Source organism: Danio aesculapii, chromosome 19 (genome assembly GCF_903798145.1).
Source record: "Danio aesculapii chromosome 19, fDanAes4.1, whole genome shotgun sequence".
NCBI lineage: Eukaryota > Metazoa > Chordata > Actinopteri > Cypriniformes > Danionidae > Danio > Danio aesculapii.
In genome coordinates, this window is record NC_079453.1 from 15,424,463 (window position 1) to 15,436,962 (window position 12,500).

At 36.3% G+C, this 12,500-nt stretch overlaps 1 protein-coding gene across 3 annotated transcripts in view; it reads left to right on the plus strand.

The window, feature by feature from the left end:
• Positions 1-12,500, plus strand: part of gmeb1 (glucocorticoid modulatory element binding protein 1) — a 23,905-nt gene that overhangs the window by 10,906 nt on the left and 499 nt on the right. For 2 of the 3 annotated variants that reach the window (XM_056480024.1, XM_056480023.1), the window contains exons 6-10: positions 822-970; positions 3,574-3,714; positions 3,849-3,986; positions 6,903-7,025; positions 11,170-12,500. The exon at positions 11,170-12,500 is cut by the window's right edge and continues 499 nt beyond it. In XM_056480024.1, coding sequence (XP_056335999.1) covers positions 822-970; positions 3,574-3,714; positions 3,849-3,986; positions 6,903-7,025; positions 11,170-11,984 — 1,366 coding nt within the window. In that variant the 3' untranslated portion in view covers positions 11,985-12,500. The remainder of the gene's footprint in view (positions 1-821; positions 971-3,573; positions 3,715-3,848; positions 3,987-6,902; positions 7,026-11,169) is intronic. The other variant, XM_056480025.1, reaches the window with a different exon arrangement.

Below are 12,500 nucleotides of genomic sequence, written 5' to 3' on the forward strand. Positions count from 1 at the left end.
GTTGTAGGTTATACAGCAGAAGATTTAATAGATGTTACTACTCTTTACTAGGGCTGCACGAATCTGGCTAAAATGAGAATCACTATATTTTTTGTGTAAAATCAAGATCATGAATTTCTCACAATTCTGTAGATGTAAAATAAAGGTTAATATGAGTAGGCGATTATTATTTCTCAAACATATAGTAAAACAACAAAACTTTTTCACTCTGAGAAAAAAAAATACATGCCCTCGCGGCACCCAAGCGATCGCTCTGTGCAACAAACTGAACAATATTTACAACTTTATTACCTGTTGTACACAGTTGTTCTCAGCCAGTACACATGCAGGTTCTGTTTACTTAAGTAGAGATCATTTGCACGCGCGTGTCCTCTAGGTAGTAAACAAACAGTGCGTCAGCTCACATGTGATTTCGCAGCTGCGAATACATCATTACATTTAGACAGAAAAGACATTTTTGGGTGAATTATACCTTATAAATACAGTATGTGACGCTTAACACCATTTGGAGGTGTTCATGTGGCTAAGCAATGTATATAAAACAATGTGAAGACTTGTGTGACCACCTTTATGCTTCTCCCAACCTTGAAAAAATAATTGGCTGAATCGTAGAAATGTTGTATTAAGATCATGTCGGGGTCTAATCGAGATCGTGATCTCTTTTCGATTAATCGTGCAGCCCTACTCTTTACTGTCATTACAAATTCTGCTAACATCAGCCCGAGTCTTTCATATTTTTGGGAGGAAGTTTTGAGTTCAAACTCATTTGTTACAGTAGATCAAGTCATAACCTCTGAAAGTTGTATTTTTGTGTCATGTAGAAAGATGATGGACTCGGGTCAGCTAGATTTTTATCAGCACAGCACTCTCTGCACAAATACCTGCCGCAGCACCAAGTTTGACCTGCTGATCAACAACACACGCTTCCCACCGGACGGCAGTGGCCTCAACACGCCCATTACAGCTGCAGGTTAGAACACAGACACTAATGTTTTGCTTTGTGTGGGAATTGTGTCATAGACATGATTGTTTGCAACAAGTATTTTCTACGCCTAAACCCAACCCTCAAAGAAAGCTTAAATTAAGAACAAAAAGAATCAATGTATCAATAAAACATAATTAATGAAAGATTATCCATGGTATTTTTAAGAAATAGGTCAAATACATTTTGCTCTCTGCATCTAATTAAATGTACAAAAGTGAATTTTATACATAGAAAGCACATAAACTCAAGTAAAGTGCCTTTAATGTTTCAAATAACTTCTGGTAAATAAATAAAATTCCATGTCCATTTAGTTTAACATATACGTTTTATCTAAAAATCTGTACTGTGTTTATCTAAAAATCTAAAACTGTGCTTAAAACATAATTTAATAGAGTGTTTAATATTTTATTCAGGAAGTATTTCAAGGGAAATGTTTAAAAGGTGTTTTCTGGAGGAGATAATTGGAGGAGAATATTCATCATTGATCAAACTAAAACAGCTTTTATTTATTTTTATCAGTGTTGTGATTTGTGTGTATATATTTTTTGTACAATGAGTGATCAAGAAACATGTATCATTATTGAAAATTATATATTGAATATTTAGTACAAGTGTTGCCATGAATATAGCCAATGCTGCTGACATTAAAGCATGAATAAAATAAATAAATAAATAAATAAATAAATAAATAAATGACTGAATGAATGACTGAATGAATGAATAAATAAACATAATTACATTCTTAAAAATGAGTATTAGTGATTTAAGAAAATTTTATAATCTTTTAAATTATTAATAATATATAAAAACATCTTATGAACAGTTGGATAAAATCTATATAAATGAGTATAAATATTCAAAATTACTTAATATTGTGGAGCTTTATTGTAATGTTTAAATATTATATTTGTGTCTTTAAATAATTAGTGGGGTCTGTTCTTCAAACGTGGTTTACTCATTTAGCTGGATTTGGTTATTGATGATTTGACATGACCCAGGATCGTTTCGTTCCTTAAACTCATTCGAGAGTTGTTATCATAGCAACAGTTCTGGTAGCTCAAACCTGCTCGGGAGCAGGCTTGTTTCATATAAACAGGATTAGATTGGTCTTTTCAAGCAAAGGTAATTCTGAAAGTATGTACTGAATTCTGGCATTTTCTTACAGTAGTAGTTGTAGACACTTGGAAAATAGTAAATAGTTATATAGTAATATACATTTAAAAAACATTTATTAATATGGACTTTTTAGATACAAATGCATACTATTTTAATGTACCAGCTTTAGTATAATTTGTGTATAATAATAGACATGCACAATATTTGACTGTTTTTAAAGGAATAATAATTTATGCAGTCATGCATGTGCTTTGACAGCTAATATGAAGGTGATTTAATGCTTCACAAAAGTTGCAGACAACTTTACTGATATCAAAATGCTTTTTTGATGTAAAATTAATTTAAACAGCCAGTTATTACTTACACCGATTAAGAAACTTTAACAGACATTTTAATCTGATTCGCAACCTTGTATGAAGAACCAAATTAGCCAGAGATTAGTTATCAAGATTAAAAGATCCAGGATCTGCCAAATCATCTTAGATCATTTAATGCCAAGTTCAGACTGCATAATTTTCAAAGTAGTACTGTTACGGATGTTTTTACACTGCGTGACTATCTGGAGTAGCGTTCCGTCACTGCTGTATTTACACTGTAAGATGGATCGGCAACAGGGGGGTTTACACTGCATGACTATAAATAGGAAGAATCACTGACAACTTTGTCCAAACTTCGTCTCACAACCAAACACACGCGAGAAGTGACATGGAAACATTGTGAGGTCATGTATATCTTTCATTATTAAAACTACATAATGACAAAGAAGCCTTTAGTGGGGTAGAAAATTCACTTATTTTGCTCACCTGGCTTTAAAGAGAATTAGCAATCTCTCCTCAACTTCTTTTCTTTTTCGACCAAGTTGTGATATTGCTCAGATGACATGTCAAACTGACACAGGTGCTCCTGCTAAACTTACACTAGTTTTTCCTCCATTTCTTGGGTCCAAATAAACTGAGAAGAAGCGCTTTTAACTTCTCCCCCAACCTCCTGCTGACCAGCAGATACCCACACTAGTGGATGCTGCTCTCTCATTGGCTGTAGGTTATCGCCGATGTTATTTTCAATCAGAACCCATTTCACATAGCAGGATTTGTTTTCGGCGACAGGTCCAGATATTTAGCATGCCAGATATCTCATGGGTGTCGGGATTCTCTCAGATTGTGTCCCAGATCGTGTGACCGATTTACCTGTGATTTCAGGCATTTGTCGGCGATTTCTCAAATCCTGTCGGCAAATCAAAATCGGGGCTAAAATCATGCAGTCTGAATTCGGCATAAGCAAGGTATGAAGAACGGACCCCTATTCTGAATAAGCTTGACAACATTTATTTTTGTTACATAAAGTATTGTTTCTATGGACATTTTATTGGTTGTCTTGCGTCAAACATGGTAAAATTTGTTGTTTGGAAAACAAAATCTTATTAAACAGAATAAATTCCAAACCTTACAACATTTTAACCAACCAATGCACAGAGTGTGTGTTTCCTGCAGGCCATGTCACTGTGGGTAATGGTGGTCAAGCGGCCACAGTAGAGGAAAAGAAAGAAGACGTGATCGGCGCAGTGGAGTGGAGCCCAGAAATCCCAGAGAAAAGAGACACATCTGAAATCTCAGGTAAATGCAGCAAATGAAATATTCAGAAAGTTCTGTGGTCAGTTCTGTCCATCTAATCTCATGGCTGCCATACATTAATGATGACGGGATCTGTAGATGTAATAAATATAGTACTGTATTTGTGACCCCTATAGAGGAGACGCTGAGTTTCTGGAGGGGTATCGCTGAGGTGGGGCTGATGGGGGAGGTGGTGTCTAATATCCGCTCGGAGCTGTTGGGTCTGCTGAGAGGAGTTCAGCTACGCACAGATCAGAGCTCTTTACAGGATGCAGGTCAGTATGTCACAATATGATCCATGCCGTGCTCAACTTGACAAATGCTGTGTTCAAATCCTCCTGTGATGGTCATAGTTGGTTAGTCGTAATAATGTTGGTAATGAAATTAAGTTCACGATTAACTGGTCAAACTATGTGAATCAGTACGTTTTTGTTTCTGTTTTTATTCAGTTTATTATTAATGTTCTGCATTCGGAATCATATTTTAAATCTTTGCTTAAAAATACAATGAAGAAGAAAAATACATATAACTTTATATATATATATATATATATATATATATATATATATATATATATATATATATATATATATATATATATATATATATAATCATTTGCGATATATTTGTATAATTGTAAAATTAATTATAATTGTAAAAATTATAATTGTATAAAAAGGGATACTTATTTACTTATTTACTTAGGGAATTTACTTAGTCCCCCTTAAAGTCCCCATGAAATCAAAACTAACCATATGATTTTGTTAGCTTTGTGGTGAACAATATATATGTGCATGTCATACAGAAAAAAAGTGTTTGTCCTTCTAATCTTTCATTGAAATTTGAAAAATTTGACAACAAACAGAAATGGTGAGAAGGACGTGTCTGTTAGATTTTAATGGCTCTCCCCAAACTCTTTTGCTGATCTTTCTGACTAAAATGCCTACTTTGCTAAATTCATTTAGCTTGCAGTAGAAAAAACAAGCCATGCTCACTGCATTTAATATTCCAGTTGTCTAGGAACTGCTTCACAATATGAAAAACACAACGGTTGAATGGGGATTTTAACTCTTTGTAGAACACAAAATTAGAAATTTTAAGTAGATAAAAGATATTTTGAAGAATGTGGGAAACTGTTGACTTCCATCATATTTGTTTTTGGATGGATGTGTGTTTTACTATTGATGTCAGTGGTTACAGGTTTTCCTCTTTCTTCAAAACATCTTTTTTTGAAGTGAAGGGTGAGGAAATAAGGACATGTGCATACGATTCCCTTAATAGTATAACCAAAAATGAAAATTCAGTGTTCTGTGGGTATAAGAAAAGGATTGGTGAAAAACAAGTGAAATGTATTATCAAATTCCTGACCTTGGATGCTTTTCTGCTGTGCATAATTGAGTGTTCATGAAACATTATTAACACTGCACTCAGAAAAAGCATGTTATATTGTGCATTTAATTTTGTGACTGCAGAGCTAAAATAATTTGTAAAAATGCCATCTAAAAGTTGTAGTTTGGTGCTCTGTTTATGCATAAAAATATCATAAACCTATATAATAAACCTATTTTTCCACATTTCACATGAAGTGGCTTCCAGGTCATAACGCTTTATCAAACTGTATGGGAAGACTATATACACATATACAGTTAAAGTCAGAGTTGTTAGCGCCCTGTTTATTTTTTTCCCCAGTTTCAGTTTAACGGAGAGGATTTCTTTAACACATTTCTAAACAAAATAGTAACAATATTAACAACTTATTTCAAATAACTCATTTATTTTATCGCTGCCATGATGACGGCAAATAATATTTTACTAGATATTTTTCTATACAGCTTAAAGTGACATTTTTAAAGGCTTAATTAGGTTAATTAGGCAGGTTAGGGTAATTAGGCAAGTTATTGTATAATGATGGTTTGTCCTGTAGACAGTTGAAAAAATATATAGCTTAAAGGGGCTAATAATTTTGACCTTAAAATGGCTTTTAAAAAAAAAAACTGCCGGGAAAAACTAGCCGAAATAAAACAAAAAAGACTTTCTCCAGAAAAAAAAGTACTATCAGATAATTCTGACTTCAACTGTATGTATGTATGTATATATATATATATATATATATATATATATATATATATATATATACATACATACATACATACATACATACATACATACATACATACATACATACATACATACATCCATCCATCCATCCATCCATCCATCCATCCATCCATCCATCCATCTATATCCCAAGGCCAGAAAATTATTCATTTTTTTATAAATTGTTAAAATATTTGATGTCTGTGATGCAGAAGGTCCAGAGACTGTTGTGAACACCAATGTGTGATAGGACAAAAAATTGGTCATAAACAAATATTTTCTCAATTCAAATGAGTAGCGGCTTGGGCCTGGAAACAGTATTTCATATGTCACGACTTAACAAGCAGATTGCCTTGGCATTTAGGCAGCAAGTCTAAGCATATGAATGCTAACAGCCTCCATGACCTCAATACTGCAGAAAGTATAACAGTCAATCTGGATCACTTGTACCTTGATACCATTAAGATTATAACATTGATGCCATCAAAACACCATCAGAGTTGTGCAAGTGTCAATTCCTGACCTGTAATTACCTGAGAAATGAATGAGTCTCTCTGTAAGCTGGGTAATATGTTTTCCATACTCTTGCCAATCAGTTGGAGTTTATACATTAAATATTAAATAAAACATCAAATCTGGTAATTTAATCAAATTAATTAATTCAAAATGGTCTTTATTTTGGTGGTTCGTTTTCTTTTTTGGCATCTTGTCGTACAACTAAATATTTTATTTGTTTTTTATTTTATTTTATTTTATTTTATTTTATTTTATTTTATTTTATTTTATTTTATTTTATTTTATTTTATTTTATTTTATTTTATTTTATTTTATTTTATTTTATTTTATTTTATTTTATTTTATTTTATTTTATTTAACAACCATGTAATGTGAATTACTTTGTTAACCAACCTTGAAATTTGGAATGTAGCGACTTGTGAAACTTGATCATGAGCTTGTGTTTCTGGTCTGGTGCATTTGCATGCATATTAATATATAAATCTATTTGGGAAAAGAGCAGTGTGACTGCACCTTTAGTCTATTTAGTTTGTATTTTTGTGATATCATGAGACATGACCATGTGGTCTGTTTTGCAGAGATTGCAGTTCTAAGCAACCTGGCACAAGTTTTTAACCTGTTGGACTCCATCAAGCAAATTCTAAATGTTCGACGGCAAATGACGGACCCAGAGCAGACACAAGTCCTCAGAACACTGACAAGTGAGTGAAGAAACCAAAGAACAATATGAGACATAGTTGCAGCACTTTTGTTAAACATGCTGAAACTGTTAACCGAACTCGGTCTAACTGTTAATTACATTTACCAAAGTGATTCCTTATTAATGATATTTTGTCACTCAGTAGTCAAACAAGACAAGTTTTGTCTTGTTTTGATTAACATTTTTGCACAGTACTATACTTTTCTGATTGGAGCCAATATTTATTTAAAAATAAAAATAAAAAATAAATCTTTGAGGTGAACTATTAATCTGTGATTAGAAGAAAAAAAAGTCTTCATTACATTTCATCAATCTGAAAATGTTCTCCACTGGAATGACATTCCATTTGCTGCGAGTGATAATAAGGGGTGCTAAAATAAATCTCTAGCCTCTATTCAGTATTCAATTTCAGCTGAAATTGCCATCTGTAGAAAATTCTGGTTCAGACAGACTTTAATAATAAAAAAACGTGCAAAAACATTTTACTTCCCAGACTCGTTAGAAAAACTTGCCTGTGGTGACATTTATGCAAAGCATACTACGTTGATTCTTGTCCTAGTTGAAATGACTAGTGAGTGTAAACAGGGCTTGACATTAACACCCGCTAACCCGTAGATTTTTAGCTATAGTGGGTCAGACAACCGCTCCCACTAGCCACTTTGGCTGGTTGAAAATTATGTTTAATTTGTAGTTCTCTTAAAAGCAGGGTTCGACAAAAAGGATGGCCCAATATTCGTGCAAATGTGATCTTAGAATTGAGAAGCAGCATGACTGACAAAATTAATTGTGTTCCTCGCAAGCAAAAGAAAACAGGTGAATACCAAATGATAGGATGTTCATTTGCGTGCACAGGTGATGTGATGCATGTGACTGTCAAAAAGCGTGCGCACTTCCGTTTACTTGCACGAAGCAACTGTGCCTAAAGGAAACGCAACTGATGAGATCTCCTTGAAATAGACTGGACAAAAAGTGATGGTCGTGCACCCACAGTCCCGCTGCTTTCTAGAGCTCAAGATTTTATATATATATATATTCAGTCATTTTCTTTTCGGCTTAGTCCCTTTATTAATCCCGGGTCGCCACAGCAGAATGAACCGCCAACTTATCCAGCACATGTTTTATGCAGTGGATGCCCTTCCAGCCGCAACCCATCTCTGGGAAACATTCCTACACACTCACTCACTCACACTCATGGCTCGTTTTCAATGACTGGTATGGTACGGTACGGTTCGGGTCGGTATGGGTCACCTTTATCAAGCTTGCGTTTCCACTAACAAGGGTACCCTTTTGGTGGGCGTGGTGTACGACAGAAAGACCACAGTCGATGTCATTCTCGCTCGAGGAAATGTCTACAGTAAAGCTGTACAGGTCGCTCACATATTATATGAGAAGCACTTCTCACAAAACAGATGCTTTACACACATAAATACTTCTGTTTAATGTTTATTACTAACTTTTCTATGAACATGAGTTGATAATAGCTGCAGATCAATGGCGTGCAAAATAGCCTACTGTAACGTCTGTAATTATATAAAATAAATAAATAAATGAAAATATATAAACACATACAGCCCCTTACAGTCTCTGATATGTTATCAACTACAGAAGAACTACACACAGCAGACATTTCGTCCGTATTTAGGTTCAAAAATAACACAAAATATACCTTGCAGTCAGTGAAAACCTCTCATCTGTGTCTGTACAGCACATGTAACCTCTGTTAGACAGTAATTCCATCATTCCCAGTTCATACTAGTCCAAAAGGTGAAGACAATAAGTTACATGGCATTTTGTTCATGTTTGGTGAAAAATAATGTGCTCCTTTTTTCCCGGCTTCTCCTTTGCTTTTTCGCGCTTCACTCTCACGTTTGTCAGTGTCTGACAGGATCGGGTTTCAAAAGTATGTTAATAATCAAGCGCAGGTTATTATCATCAGCTCAAGAAGTTTGTTATTTCAGATATAGATGCGTGGCGAACTCAAGGAAGAAAGCGAAACCGCTTGCGCTTCAGACTGCCTCGTAAAAAACTATGAGGCACAGGGTAGATTCTGCTCTACTCCATGGCTTTGTGGCTGTTCATCAAGCTGACGACAAGGTTTGTTTGAGCCCGGATTGACCATGGCTCGTTATTATATGTATATATAATTCCGCTATAATCTCTCGGCTGTGTGTGTATTTTAAACATGGTGTTTTTTTGTTTTCATTCTGGCTTGTTGCATAAGCGAACTACGTATCTCTGTAAACCAATAGCTTTCACCTGCGCGTCTAGGTCCGCCTTTTGGTACCCTTTCTCATGTTTGGTACCCTTTCGAAAGAGTGCCGAAAAAGTGGTAAGGTACGGTTCGGTTCGGTACGCCTTTTGACAGTGGAAACGTCAAAGCATACCAAACCGAACCGTACCGTACCACTCAGTGAAAATGGGCCATCATACACTATGGACAATTTAGGTCACCCAATTCACCTGTACCGCATGTCTTTGGACTGTGGGGGAAACCGGAGCACCCGGTGGAAACCCACGCAAACGCAGGGAGAACATGCAAACTTCACACAGAAACGCCATATATATATCCTTTTGTAAGCAGCAGCAGTTGCTGTTTTTGCTTTAATTATTCTTTAAATCAGAGGTCCCCAAACTAGGACCCGCGGGCCAAAGTTGGCCCAGGGTAACCTTTGGTTTGGCCCGCCATCCCATCTGAAAAGGGAGGGAAAATTATGAGGAGTTGATTGGGGCGAATTTTGAATTAAATGTAACCTTTTGTTTCATGGTTTAATTGAGGAGCTACAAAAAAGCCAACTAAAATTAAATGTTTCATTTAATGTTGTAAATTAATCAGACTTTTAAAATGTAAATACTGTCACTTGACAGATGCACAAGACATTGGCAAGCAAATCAAGGCAGGAGCAGCTTGACTAGTGTTTTCAGCATTGAACTCTGTAGGTTTATAAATGGGATTGTTTATGATTTTACTATAATTATAAATTAAGAAAAGTTCATTATAAATTATACTGCATCATTATTTACTGTGTTTTAAAGCATAGTTTTTTTTTTTGTTATTTTTAAATACTATGGTAGTAAATGAGAAATTAACCATGGCAAATTTAATGTAGATCGGTTTGGCATATTTAACTTTGAGCTTTGAGAGCTCAGTCAAGTGTGGTTTTTGGCCCTTTATAAGAAAAAGTTTGGGCACCCCTGCTTTAAACATTATTAACAGGCCTAACATTTACCATGTGTGTGTGATTATCCTTTCATTGTCACACGGTATGTTTTTAACCTGCTTTCTTTTGCTTACAGGTATTTTTGTTAATATGGATTAATTGTCTTTTATTACAATGACATTGCTTAATATGAGATTAGCTCCCCATTTATGTGTAGTTAACTGGTGATCTGGGAAATAGCCAGGACAGATTACTGTGCAAATTTTAAATACATGACAGATACAATTCTTTTTACAACACATTATTTTAAATCTGTGGCTAAGAAATAATAATTTATTTATTTTTGGTTTGGTCAGAGATAAATTTGGTAAATCCTTAATTTTGAACTCTGAAAAGTCATGTGAAATAAAAACTAATTGCAATGCGACAACCCATTTGCTCATGCACATTGAGCAAGCTCTTACAAAAGGTGAATACAAACACACACAAAAAGTGAAATGATTGAGGAGGCATGTGGACATAACACACAATCTAAATCAAGTAATTTTAGCATGCCAAAGTCAAAATTTATGCATATAAAATATATTTTCCCAACAACAAAATTGAGGCTAATGAAAATGGTGAGTGGCTAGTAATGTTGGAAATTTACTAGCCACAGTGGCTGGTGATCAAAAAAGTTAATGTCAAGCCCTGAGTGTAAAGCATGTTCAGATTTATCCAAACAAGATGCAAATACTCATACCTGAGCATGCCACATAGCATGTTCAGTGCAGTACCAGGATAGTGACCGAGCAAGTTTACCAAGTCAAAAAATACATACATTTCAGCGCTGATAAACTTCACAATAGTGAAAAAAGGCATTGTATATAAAAGGCATATAATCATTGTGTCTAAAGAAATGCTAAATAAGTCACTAAAACACACTCTCAGGATGTATTGCTTCTTAATTCTTTGATAACAACCGTGTATGTTGTGTTTTATGGTTAGCATTGGAACAGCAGTTAGAAGAACAGAAGATGCAGCAGTCCCTCAGCTGGTCATCTCAGTCACAGGCCCTCAGCAGTCTGGTTCTCCCCTCAACCCCTCCAGCCAAGCGTGCTCCCAAACGCCCCCGTCTCCAGCGTCCTGCCTCCACCACAGTACTCAGCACATCCATAGCTCAGCCTCTTACCCTCCAGCCACAGCAATTCACTGTATTCTCTCCCATCACCCTTTCTTCCATCGGCCAGTCGTTCACAGTGGCCAACCTCAGTCCACCATCCAACACTGTCACCCTACACGCTCTACCCGCAGGCTCTCAGCTCTTCACACGAATCGCCGGAGGCTCTGATGGAAAAACTGAAGCCATCACACTCCATCCCGCGTCTGGGCTTACGCTCCTGGGAGCCACAGCCATGCAGGACCCCTCACAACTCGGGACAGTCGTAAGTCCGGTTGAGCTCGTCCAATTGACGCAGAAAGCGACTAATGCTGGTGTAACCCAAGACGGTCAGGTGGTCACAGGTACGGTAGTTATGCAAGAGGGTGTCGTCAGGGTTGTGCAGGAAGACGAAAACCAGGAAAACGCCACCCTGATCGAGATCGACCCAGCAGCCGCTGACCAAGGCATGAGTGTAATGGAACTGCAGCTTGAGGGCGATGAAGCGGCGGGTGGTGCGACTGTTGTGGAAGGAGGCGAGGAGGTGGTGCAGGGAGAAATGGAAGAGACAGGGGAGATACAGCTGGATGCCAATGGTCAGTTCCACAATTTGCCCATTGTAGTGGTGGAGGAAGAGACACAGGACGTTGGTAAAGCCAAATGAGACGATGGCATGCTCACACAAAACGTCCTCAGAGACTGACAGACCAAATCAGACAGGGACGGCCATTGTGTTGCCCCAGGTGGAGTGTGTGTGTCTCGTTTTTTTCATTACTCATTTCCTGCACAGCCACGCTCAGCTCTTCAAGCCTGATGTGTCACGTATTTGTAAGCGCAAGTTCAGTATTCCTTTTTTTAACAAGCGAAAAGCAACAATTAGTGATGTTTTGTTGGAACACATTCAGTATTTGCTTTTGTTTTGGAGTGTGGAAGAATAGGCACTTATTTTTTTAATTATCCTTTTGTTTTGGTGCCAAAATGTCACACTGTAGCTATGGCCAAATTTACAGTTCATGAACGCGTGATCCGAAATCCTCAGAGTTAGACTGATGCTTCAAACACTCCCATAAAAAATATGTATTTTCTGACATCAGGGTAAACGGCACTAATGTTGATGATATTTTTAGCACCGTGGTTTTCAAGTCTGGTTCTGTGGACTCACAGCACCACTTTGACTGAC